Source organism: Lagenorhynchus albirostris, chromosome 6 (assembly GCF_949774975.1).
Source record: "Lagenorhynchus albirostris chromosome 6, mLagAlb1.1, whole genome shotgun sequence".
Taxonomy (NCBI): Eukaryota; Metazoa; Chordata; class Mammalia; order Artiodactyla; family Delphinidae; genus Lagenorhynchus; species Lagenorhynchus albirostris.
In genome coordinates, this window is record NC_083100.1 from 54091669 (window position 1) to 54104217 (window position 12549).

A 12549-nucleotide genomic window follows, 5' to 3' on the forward strand; every position below is an offset into this window, starting at 1 on the left:
AGTTATGAGATTTGATTTTACTGTGATTTAGCCCCACCTCCCGTCCCATTGGGGCTTCTCCTTTGTCTTTGGATGTGGGATATCTTTTTGGTGAGTTCCAGTGTCTTCCTGTCGATGACTGTCCAGCAGCTAGTTGTGATTCTAGTGTTCTCCCAAGAGGGAGTGAGAGCCCATCCTTCTACTCCACCATCTTGGTTCAGGCTCCTATTTTTTATTTTTCAATCAAAATGATTATTGAAATCCATAAATAAAATAATTGCTGAAATAGAACTCGTCATAGAATATATAATATCATCATTAACCACCATCCTGATTTTACTAATGAAGAAGCTAATTCCCTTGAAAATGCAGCACTTGCCTAAGCTAGTTTGTGGCCAATCCCTAAGGAAAATATGCTCTGAAACATTGTTTGCCTTTTTTCATCATTAGCAATTTAGATTCTTTCATTTTTTGGAGTAGCTTTTTATTCATTCAACAAATAACTTTCGAATGTCTTCAATAAAATTACTACTCTAGGCACTAGGGATGCAGCCAAGGTTGAAATGTAGTGGCGCCAGGAATACAAAATCAAAAGTCACAGTCTGACAAGGAGATAGGCTTGTAGACTGGTAACTTAAATGTAACGTGATGAGCAGAATCTAAACAAGTGGAACCATAAGAAGTGTGCTCCAAAGTCTACCTGAGGGACTCTGGGGGTAGCTTTTCAAGAAAGGTGACCTCCTTCAAGGAGGAACAGTTTACAAGGAATGAAATGAGGAAGAGCAGAAGAGGCAGACAGAATACCACACAAATGGGATAGGAGATTTGAGAAGCTACATAGAGTTGGCCCCACCATTTTTTTTTAACATCTTTATTGGAGTATAATTGCTTTACAATGTTGTGTTAGTTTCTGCTGTATAACAAAGGAAATCAGTTATATGTATACATATATCCCAATATCCCCTCCCTGTTGCATCTCCCTCCCACCCTCCCTATCCCACCCCTCCAGGTGGTCACAAAGCACCCAGCTGATCTCCCTGTGCTATGCAGCTGCTTCCCACTAGCTATCTATTTTACATTTGGTAGTGAATATATGTCAATACTACTGTCTCACTTTGTCCCAGCTTAGCCTTCCCCTTCCCCATGTCCTCAAGTCCATTCTTTATGCCTGCGTCTTTATTTCTGTCCTGCCCCTAGGTTCGTCAGAACCTTTTTTGTTTTTTTTTTAGATTCCATATATATGTATTAGCATACGGTATTTGTTTTTCTCTTTCTGACTTACTTCACTCTGTATGACAGAGTCTAGGTCCATCCACCTCACTACAAATAACTCAGTTTCATTTCCTTTTATGGCTGAGTATTATTCCATTGTATATATGTGCCACATCTTCTTTATCCATTCATGTGTCGATGGACACTTAAGTTGCTTCCATGTCCCAGCTATTGTAAATAGAGCTGCAATTAACATTGTGGTACATGACTCTTTTTGAATTATGGTTTTCTCAGGGTATGTGCCCATTACAATGCTGTTTTGACTACTATAGCTTTGCAGTATAGTTTGAAATCAGGGAATGTGATTCCTTCAGCTTTGTTCTTCTTTCACAAGACTCCTTTTTCTGGGACTTCCCTGGTGGTGTAGTGGTTAACAGTCTGCCTGCCAATGCAGGGGACACGAGTTCAAGCCGTGGTCCAGCAAGATCCCACATGCCGTGGAGCAGCTAAGCCCGTGTGCCACAACTACTGAGCCCGCATGCCACAATTACTGAAACCCGTGCACTTAGGGCCTATGCTCCGCAACAGACAGAAGCCACTGCAATAAGAAGCCTGTGCACCGCAATGAAGGGTAGTTCCTGCTCGTTGCAACTAGAGAAAGCCCGTGCGCAGCAACGAAGACCCCGTGCAGCCAAAAATAAATAAATAAATTTTTTTTTTTTAAAAAGATTGCTTTTTGCATTTAGGGTCTTTTGTGATTCCATACAGATTTTAGGATTATTTCTTGTAGTTCTGTGAAAAATGCCATGGATATCTTGATAAGGATTTCATTGAATCTGTAGATTGCTTTGGGTATTATGGACATTTTAACAATATTCTTCCGATTTATGAGCATGGTATATCTTTCCATTTATTTATGTCATCTCTAAGTTCTTTCATCTGTGTCTTACAATTTTCAGAGTATAGGTTTTTCACTTTTTTGGTTAAATTTATTCATAGTTTATTTTATTCTTTTTGATGCAACTATAAATAGAATTGTTTTCTTAATTTCACTTTCTGATAGTTCATTATTAGTGTATAGAAATGCAACAGATTTCTACATATCAATGTTGTATCCTGCACCTTTGCTAAATTCATTTATTCTAATAGTTTTTTTGGTGGAGTCTTTAGCATTTTCTATATATATTGTATCATGTCATCTGCAAATAGTGAGAATTTTACTACTTTTCTTCAAATTTGGATACATTTTACTTATTTTTCTTGTCTGATTGCTATGGCTAAGACTTCCAATTTTATATTGAATAAAAATGATGAGGATGGGCATCATTGTTTTGTTCCTGATCTTGGAGGAAAGCTCTGTTTCCTTACCTAGTTTGGGGAAAGTTTTCAGCCATTATTTCTTCAGATAAGTTTTCTGCCCCTCTCTCTTTTCTCCTTCTGGGACCCCTATAATGCAAATGTTATTACTCTTTTTTAAATATAAATTTATTTATTTACTTTTGGCTGCATTGGGTCTTCATTGCTGTGCACAGGCTTTCTCTAGTTGTGGTGAGTGGGGGCTACTCTTCCTTGTGGTGTGCGTGCTTCTCATTGCAGTGGCTTCTTTTGTTGTGGAGCACGGGCTCTAGGTGTGTGGGCTTCAGTAGTTGTGGCATGATGGCTCAGTAGTTGTGGCTTGCGAGCTCTAGAGCACAGGCTCAGTAGTTGTGGTGCATGGGCTTAGTTGCTCCGCAGCATGTGGGATCTTCCCAGACCAGGGATCGAACTCATGTCCCCTACATTGGCAGGTGGATTCTTAACCACTGTGCCACCAGAGAAGTCTGAATGTTAATACTCTTGATGTTGTCCCAGAGGTTTCTTAAACTATCCTAATTTTTTTTTAATTCTTTTTTCTTTTTGCTGTTCTGATTGGGTGATTTCCACTATTTTGTCTTCCTGGCTGTGTGTATGTTCTTCTGTATCATCTAATCTGTGGTTTAATCCTGTCTAGTGTATTATTTCAGTTATTGTATTCTTCAGCTCTGATTGGTTCTTTTCTATATTTCCTAAATCTGTTGAAGTTCTTACTGTGTTCCTGCATTCCCCTCCTGAGGTTTTGGGTTTTTTTTTGCGGTACGCGGGCCTCTCACTGTTGTGGCCTCTCCTGTTGCGGAGCATAGGCTCCGGATGCGCAGGCTCAGCAGCCATGGCTCACGGGCCCAGCCACTCCACGGCATGTGGGATCTTCCCGGACTGGGGCACAAACCCATGTCCCCTGCATCGGCAGGCAGACTCCCAACCACTGCACCACCAGGGAAGCCCTCCCCTCCTGAGTTTGATGTGCAACTTTATGACTGTTGCTTTGACTCTTTATCAGGTAAATTACTTATCTCGATTTTATTAGGGCTTTTTTTTCCCTGAGGTTTTATCTTGTTCTTTTGTTTGGAATAAATTCCTCTGTCTCCTCATTTTGTTTGATTTTCTGTGTTTTTTTCTATGGATTAGACAAAATAGTTACTTCTCGCAGTCTTTAAGGTGTGGTCTTGAGTAGGAGCATCTTCTATGTAGACTGCATGTGCCGGGCAGCGTTGGCAGGCCAGCTGGAGCTGGAGCAGGCATGGGCCGGGGCATGCTGGGGCAACCTTGGCAGGCTGGCTAGAACACCAGGCACTGTTCAAACTGCTGCCTCTGCACTGGGACTCAGAATGAGTGAGTCTGTGTGCAAGCCCTCTAAGACTCTGTTTCTTACAGCCCTCTAGCTCTGCATAAGCCCTGCTGGTTTTCAAAGCTAGTTAAGGGGCCTTGTCCTCCCAGTGCTGGTACCAAAGCCTGAGGTGCCCAGTGTGGGGCTCGAACCCCTCACTCCTTAGAGAGGACCTTCAAGTTTGTGATACCCCTTCCCACTTGTGGGTCACTGCACCAGGGTGGGTGTGGTGTCCTGACTACGTCACATCTCTGCCTCTCCTACCCATCTTGATGTGGTTTTTAAAAATTGTCCTTAATTTTGGAAGAGCTATTCTTCAGGTCTTTCTCAGAAAGAGTTGTTCTATATCTAGTTGTAGTTTTGGTTTGTCTGTGGGAGGACATGAGCTCAGGATCTTCCTACTCTGCCATCTTGATCCCACCTGTCAGATGTTTTTATATTTCATTTGGCTTTTCAATGAATCAACATTTTAAAAAACTCCTTATATTTTTCTCTAATTTGTTAATTTCTGATTTTGTATTTAGTCAATTAATCCCCTTTAATTTATGTTTTATTTTATGAATCTTTTTCTATAATTTAGACTTGAATGTTTAATTAATATATTTTTTCTTTCTTTATGAACAAAGTTGTCTAATGCTATGAATTTCATCTAAGCATAAAGTCATCTGTATATCTTAGGTTTTAAACATAGTAGCCTCATTGTTATTTTTTTCTAAATAGTCTGTAATTGTAGTTTTTTTCCTTCATTTGATCTAGGAATTATTCTTTAAATTGTTTTCTTAAAATTTCTAAGAGATTTATTTTATCATCTGGCCTTTTGTTATTTATTTCTACTTTTATTGCATTTTGATCTGACTGGGTATACCTACTTGAAATATTTAAATGTCATAAATGTAAACATCATAAGTACCTTATTTTCCCTACAGATTGTGTAATTTATCAATATAGAGTACCATTTTTTAATCACAGTGATTTTTGTTTTGATTTCTAATTTGTCTGAGATTAACATTGCTAATCCTCCTTTACTTTTTTGTCTTTGCCTGATATATTTCATCCTCTTATTTTCAAATGTTATGACTTTTCAGTTTATTTTCAAATGTTATGTCTTTTCAAATGTTATGTCTTTTCAGTTTATTTCAAATGTTACGTCTTTTCAGTTTAGTTTTATGACTCCAGAAAACAAATTAGTTGAATTTTTTTTTTTTTTTTTTTTTTTTTTTTTGCGGTATGCGGGCCTCTCACTGTTGTGGCCTCTCCCGTTGCGGAGCACAGGCTCCGGACGTGCAGTCTCAGCGGCCATGGCTCACGGGCCCAGCCGCTCCACGGCATGTGGGATCTTCCCGGACCGGGGCACGAACCCGTGTCCCCTGCATTGGCAGGCAGACTCCCAACCACTGCACCACCAGGGAAGCCCATGTTCGTCTTTTAATTGAAAAGTTAACATCCATTTTTTGGGTGTTAACTGATATTTAATCATATTCCTATCGTTATATTTTGGGTTTTTGTGTGCCCAAATAAATGCGTTCTTATGTCTTCTGTTTTCTTTGTTGTATTTTGCATTAGCACATGTTTAGTTTCCTTTTCTGTTGACATTTTAGAATTTATTCATGTTATTGTTAGTCTATTATATTTTTAAATTGTGCCTTGATTTTGGTGCCAATATCAAGAACAAAACAGGATCTGTGGGATCCTTCTTCTATCCCCAAATGAGACAATCATGGAAGCGCATGTTGCCCTTCATCTTCCATATTTTGTTGAAACAATTTGTAGTGTTGGTTACAGATATTCTAATTTTTACATTATGACTATTCACTTTCAAGAACTTACTCATAACATTTACACTAAGCTTCACAAGTATATTAACAATAACAACTATTTAGAATAAATAATAAATTTTACTGGGTTCATTTCTCACAATAGTTTTTTCATGATTACTTCTTTCTAGATGTATTCCAATTAGTTCTCCTTTTTTGAAATGTGAGGTCAACACAGTATTCTGTACCCCTGGGTATGTAGTTGTATTTTTAGGGGGGTGCTGTGCCGTGGCATGCGGAATCTTAGTTCCCCAACCAGGGATTGAACCCATGCCCCCTGTGGTGGAAGCACAGAGTCTTAACCACTGGACCTCCAGGGAAGTCCCTGTAGCTGTATATTTTTGATAAATCTCTACAGTGTTTGAACAGTGTTTAAATGTGGATGTCTTTAGCCTGGCCATGCTCCACAGTTCACCACAGTCTCCATTGCTCCCTCCTGCCTGCTTGATCTACCTGCCTGCACAGCAGTTTGTGTTTATAAATTCTCTTCTAGACCTTCCTAGAGTGCATATAATTTCAAAAATCCAAATGTTTAAAATATGATCCCAAGTTCTTATATTGAGTGACACTCTGTCTTTTCTTGCCTGGACTTAGGCTTTGGAAGACCGAGTATGGGAACTCCTGCAGGAAGCAGACAAGACGGCTCAAGAGAACAAGGATCAGAGCCAGGTCTATGATGCCATGGCCAAAACTCTGGGTGAAGCGTGGGCAGCCCTGGTCTCCATGCTTGAGAGAAGGAGGGAGCTTCTCAGGTTGACCTCTGAATTTTTTGAAAATGCCTTGGAGGTTTGTGTTTAAAAAACTTTCCCTTCTCCACATCAGAGCACTCCTGAAAATGTTTTCTTTCTGCAAATAGACATTGTAGTCAGTTCAAAAAATGGTAGAATAACCAAGATATATACATTTAATCTTTAATTTTCAAAAAATAAAATTGTTAATATTTTAAATGTAGGCCTTCAAACAAAAACTAAGTACAGTTAATAAAAATTGATAAATATTAAGTAAAAATGGGATCTTTTACCCATAAGTCATTTTGATATATTTCCCTCTTTAGATAATAATAATACAATTACTAAATCAAATAATTACCCCTGATGATAGGATTACTAGGAAATGCTGGTCTAGCGTGTTCTTGTTAACTGAAAGTTGCAAGATACAATTTCTTATACTGCTTATGAAAAAGAAATTGCAGAATATTCCATAGAATGTTTGACTTGTAAGCATAGTATATGATAGAGTACTTTCCTAAGGCATATAGTTGAGTTTCCATAGTTTGAGCTTGTTAAAATATAAGGGAAGGAAAAAGTCCTGGGCCTAAGTTTTTTTGAGGAACCCAATTTCAAAATGTAAGATTCAAAGAACATTATCAAAAGAGGTGTTATATTTAGTGTAAGATACTTATTGGAAATTTCACTACATTCATTTTGATGTGAAAGCACTGCTTCATTATGATAAAGCACTAGGTTGAAAAATATGACATTTCCAAACTGAAAATTCAGGACTTAAATCCAAAATAATGAAGGAAAGAAGATTAGTAATAGAACATTAAAATTGAGGTAGATAATTTCATACATCATGAACTCGTTTAAAAGTTAAAAGGAGGAGCAAAAATCTTATTGTAACTCTCAAGGTTTGTTTTTCACAATTTGAACACTGAAGTCCAACTCACAGATCATCTCGGGGAAAGTTCCACACAGAGTTTTCTTTTCTGAAAAGAAATAAACCAAGCAAAATACACCTACAGGGGTCAAATTATAGATACATCTGATTCATTTCATCTTAGTAAGTGGGGTATAAGTATTAGTGCCCTTGAAATTCAGGTCATTTGAGCATAGGAAGTTATCTTTTTTTAAACATTAAGTCCAATATTTGTTTCTCACTGGGTAGGAGCATTAATACTAGCTGATTTTCTATATGATGAGAAATGACTTCCAGATATTACATGAAATAAAAGGAAGTATAAGTCAACCTGTAATTCAACCCAGCACTCTGATTCCTCATGAAAAGATGAAGTTTCATATATTATCATCCTTCCAATTTTGTGGACTACTTCATACTTAGCTGATGGAAAACTCCTACGTGATTTTCCCTGCTCCTTGTGTATGCCAAAGCAATTTTCATTAGTGATTCAAAAAAAAAGAATGAGGGTAAAATTAAGAATAGTGTCTTTGAAAAGTGTCCCCTTGTTGCCACTTCTATCCTGTACTACCTGCAGAAAGAAGAAAAGTAGGGAAAAGAAAATATCCCCGAGATAAAAGTTAATAGAACTTGAAGGAAGCTTTTTCTGAGTAAAGCATTGTTTATTTATTGGTTTGTTTTTTAAAAAGTGTCAAACCAGTTGAAATATAGATATAAGTTACACAGTGACTCCAAAACTTCTTGTAGTGATCTACAGGGAGAACCAAACTACCCACCAGGGTTTTGTTTTATTCTTTTTCTTTGAAGTTTCTCTTCAAAGAATGTCTTTAGAATCAACTATTAGAAATAGAATGAATTAGAGATGTAAACGATATGTAGATAGAATCCACTTACTGAACTATGTGCACGCAGGAGTTCTTTAGAAATACAAAATGACTTCTTATTGCGTGGTTGATAGTACAAGATGGCTTCAGGCTCACAGGCTTCTCAAACACTGTGCTTCAGTTTAGAAACAGTGTCCCCAAGTGACAGTGTCCATCTGCTGGTTCTAACAGGATGGTAGAAGCCTTCTCTGCATTTCAAAAGGGGACGTGCTCATCAGTTGCTCTCTCATCTTTTCATGCCATTTATAACTGAATTTTATATGGCTATTGTAATAATCAAAATGTAGTAAATCTTGTTAATCAAATAGTCACATAAAAATATTAAATATCACTAAATCCAAAGATGAGAGTTTGGATAAAACTTGAAAAAAGGTGACAAGCACTGTGATAGGCTTCTGTGTCTTTCTCACTGATACTTCACCTTTATGAGTTTATTCTACACCTGATCCAAAGGTGAATGTGTTGATTTAAATGCTCTTATAAATGATAATAATTTCCTTTGAACCATAGTGCTAAAACAAACCAGTTATTTGTCCACTACTATGGATATACTGTACTAGCATAACCAAGTATATTTTTCCCTTTTCTAAAATTTGTATCTAAGGTTATTCCCGAGAATTTTGACATCACTTCAAGCATCTCCCTTTCATACTTCCTCTATGGAGAAACACAAAAAGAGAGACTGGTCATGTTCCTTACCACTTAGGGTGTCAAATTGCTCTTCCTTTTTTTGCTTGAAACAGAGGAGAAATTTTCTATTTTTCATTCTTGCTACATCTAATTTCATTTTTATTTCTATAAAAGTACATAAAATCATTGATAAAAATGCAAACAAAATTATAAGTTATAGATTTAAAAGCTAAAAGTTTACCACCCCTCACCTATCCCTAATCCTATTCATTCTCACAAAGGCAACCCTTTGCTATGTATCTTTTTGGACCACTTTCTGTACAAATATATGTATTTTTGCTTTGTATAAGAAATAGGATTACACATTACTTCTCCTCACTCAGGCTAAAATCAAGTGTAGAGATGGGATTAGACTATGTATTATTCTGAAACTTACCTTTTTTAGTTCTAGGTCTAATTATAGAGAAAAAAATGAACTATATTTCAACCTCAAGTGGATTCTTAAGTTAAATTTACTAATAATTATGTAGGTTACTGGCTAACCAAACTTTTGTTGGTTTCTTTTAACAAACTTTCTGGTTGTTCTTTGAGAAACTGCTTTAGAATGTTGACAGTGGCTGTATTTGTATTATGGGACACAATAATTTTAGTTTAAAATTTCAATACACATTAGAATAGTAAACAAATTGGTTTACTTCAGCATAGATAACATATTTCCAGGTATGAAAAGAATGCAAAGGAAAGAGAAGAAAGTTCTTATCCTAGTACTTTGTAAACTGACTACATGCAAACACAAAACCTCATACAAACACGTGAGCCAGCACATGCTCACACAAACACACAGCTCATCACACAAGCACATACACAATCAGCTAGGCCATTAATTCATGAAAAATGTTTACAAATAACTACAAGTGGCACAGTGTTTTTTAGTTTTTCATATGTCTTTCCCCTGCATTTCTGTTGTAGTTTGCCATTAAAATAGACCAAACGGAAGATTTCCTCCAGAACACTCAGGAGTTTGAGAGTGCCGAGTCCTTGAAATCACTCCTTCAGCTTCATGAACATCATACCAAAGGCAAGAACTATTTCTTCCTCACATAAGCTTTTAAAGCTGTTAATATGAGAATGCTCATGCATGACAGTATATTTTTAATTTATCTGATTATGTATGCCTCAACTTGTTCCAAGTAAGGTTAAACAAAGCCTATTTCTGGTCATATTCTGCAAGAAAGAACTGGTTGTAAATGATTCTAAGGGGCGGTAGAGGAAGAGCCTCTGGGAGGTTCAGTTATGCAGTCTGCTAGATCTTAGTTCCTGAGGAGGAGCCATTTCCACCTCGCTCATCCTTACATATCCTCAGCATCTAGCGAGGTCTCGGCACTTGGTGGATCCTCGTGAAATATTTCCTTTTTTTATAAAGTTTTAATTAATTAATTTTATTTGTTTATTTTTTTGGCTGTGTTGGGTCTTTATTGCTGCACGCGGGCTTTCTCTAGTTGCGGCGAGCAGGGGCTACTCTTCGTTGCGTTGTGCGGGCTTCTCATTGCGGTGGCTTCTCTTGTTGCAGAGCACGGGCTCTAGGCGTGTGGGCTTCAGTAGTTGTGGCATGTGGGATCAGTAGTGTGGCTCGTGGGCTCTAGAGCACAGGCTCAGTAGTTGTGGTGCATGGGCTTAGTTGCTGCGCGGCATGTGGGGTCTTCCCAGACCAGGGTTCAAACCCATGTCCCTTGCATTGGCAGGCAGATTTTTAACCACTGCGCCACCACGGAAGCCCCTCATGAAATACTTCTTGATTGAATAAATGGTTGAATTCAGTGACTGTTTCTTCTAAGGGTCAGGAAATGAAAGTCACCCTTTCAATAACAGCTCTGAATAAGGAAATTTTCCTTCACTATTGGACTTTAAAAAAAAGGGATTAGTGAACTTTTTCCAGATAAAAATCTAATAAAACACTATATAAAATTATTTTCAGCTCCCCCCAAAACAACTGTAAAGATTGTCTAGTTGTTAACCAACAATTTGTATGCTAGGCCTTTTCCACCAGAATTTGGGCTGGACCAGGGCTGTAGTAAGAAAGGCATTTGTAGAAGAACACCTGTTTAATGTAATCTTTTTCCGTGAAAGCAGATTAGATAAATAGATAGGAACAGTCACTTCTTTTCTTCCTAATGGGTTCTTCCAATTATTACTGAGTACAAGTGGATGGCTTCCTGAATTCATTTGTCTTAGTTCTAACTCACCTTCTAGCTTCACAAACCTGGTCGTGCTAGACAGGGACAAAAGGTATTTTTAAAGCCACAGACAGATTGTGTTTATATCACCCTCCAAAGGACCCTAGATAGTAGATCATTATTTTTCTAAAACTCAAAGATTAAAGGACTCAATCTTTCCTGTGTAAATTTTTTGAGATCTGACTACATATATACCTATAATTTTAACAGATTACTGTTCTGTAGGACCTGTCACTAACAGGGGTTATAAACAGCATCAAAAGTATCAGCATTATGGGGCTTCCCTGGTGGCGCAGTGGTTGAGAGTCCGCCTGCCGATGCAGGGGACACGGGTTCGTGCCCCGGTCCGGGAAGATCCCACATGCCGCGGAGCAGCTGGGCCCGTGAGCCATGGCCGCTGAGCCTACGCATCTGGAGCCTGTGCTCCGCAACGGGAGAGGCCACAACAGTGAGAGGCCCGCGTACAGCAAAAAAAAAAAAAGTATCAGCATTAGAGCAACGGCCTGCCCATTTTTATACAGCGACAGCAATCTAGCTGTGCCCAAAGTGGGTAAACAGAAGCACGTGAAATTCCTCTTAGGAGACTGGAAAGTGACTTGAGTCCAGGCCACTGAGATGGGTTCTGTGGCCTCAATTCAATCTTCATGCCACCAACAAGATCATCACAAAGCAATTTCACCTCCAGAAACCTGACAGTGACTGATGCTTCTGATGAAGAGGTTCACTACTGAGGCAGTCAAATGAAAGCATTTTCCGGAGGGACTGGAGGGGGAGGTTGTGGAAGTAGGGACTTTTCCATAAATATTTGGGGATGCAGCTAGAAGCCGGGAATGCTTAAATGCTGTTGTTAATGTTGGTTCCTTCAATTACTAGGATCTGTGACTCAGTGAGCCGGTTTTCATGGGGCACATGCTGCTTTGTTTGGAGGGCTTAGGCTACAGGGCCCTGGCATCCAGCTGATGGTGGGACCAATGCCCTGCCTTTCAGGGGTGTCCACGGGGCCTCCTCTTAATCTAGAAAGATGGATAACAGTGCTAGCCAAAGACAGGAAGCATAGTTTATTTTTGTGATGACAAAATATTCTTCCATCCTGGTGGCATGTTTATCATGACGCTTTTGTGTCCCTCTGTGTGATACGTGAAGCACAGGGATTGCAGGAGACTCTAGTCAGGATATTTGGCTCCCAATTCATATGCCCAAGGGTAAAGGGTAGCTTCAAGGGCTTTGTTTTCATAATATGGGAGTTGGTGAAATTTATTAATCAACTAATTCAGTGGAATATGATTAAGATTACCTGATTTGAAATACATATTCAGGAGCAAAACTCTGATTTTCAGTTAAGGATGTCATTTCTGTCTTGGTTCATTTAGGATGCTCTAACAAAATACCACAGATTAGGTGACTTGTCAACAACAGAATTTTATTCCTCCCCGTTCTGGAGGCTGGATGTCTGAGGTCAGGGTGCAGTATGGTCC

At 38.5% G+C, this 12549-nt stretch overlaps 1 protein-coding gene across 5 annotated transcripts in view; it reads left to right on the forward strand.

Annotated features, from left to right (window-relative positions):
* The window catches only part of CCDC141 (coiled-coil domain containing 141), a 206594-nt gene that overhangs the window by 43533 nt on the left and 150512 nt on the right, over positions 1-12549 (forward strand). For all 5 annotated transcript variants that reach the window (XM_060152538.1, XM_060152535.1, XM_060152536.1 and 2 more), the window contains exons 3-4: positions 6283-6474; positions 9810-9918. In XM_060152538.1, coding sequence (XP_060008521.1) covers positions 6283-6474; positions 9810-9918 — 301 coding nt within the window. The remainder of the gene's footprint in view (positions 1-6282; positions 6475-9809; positions 9919-12549) is intronic.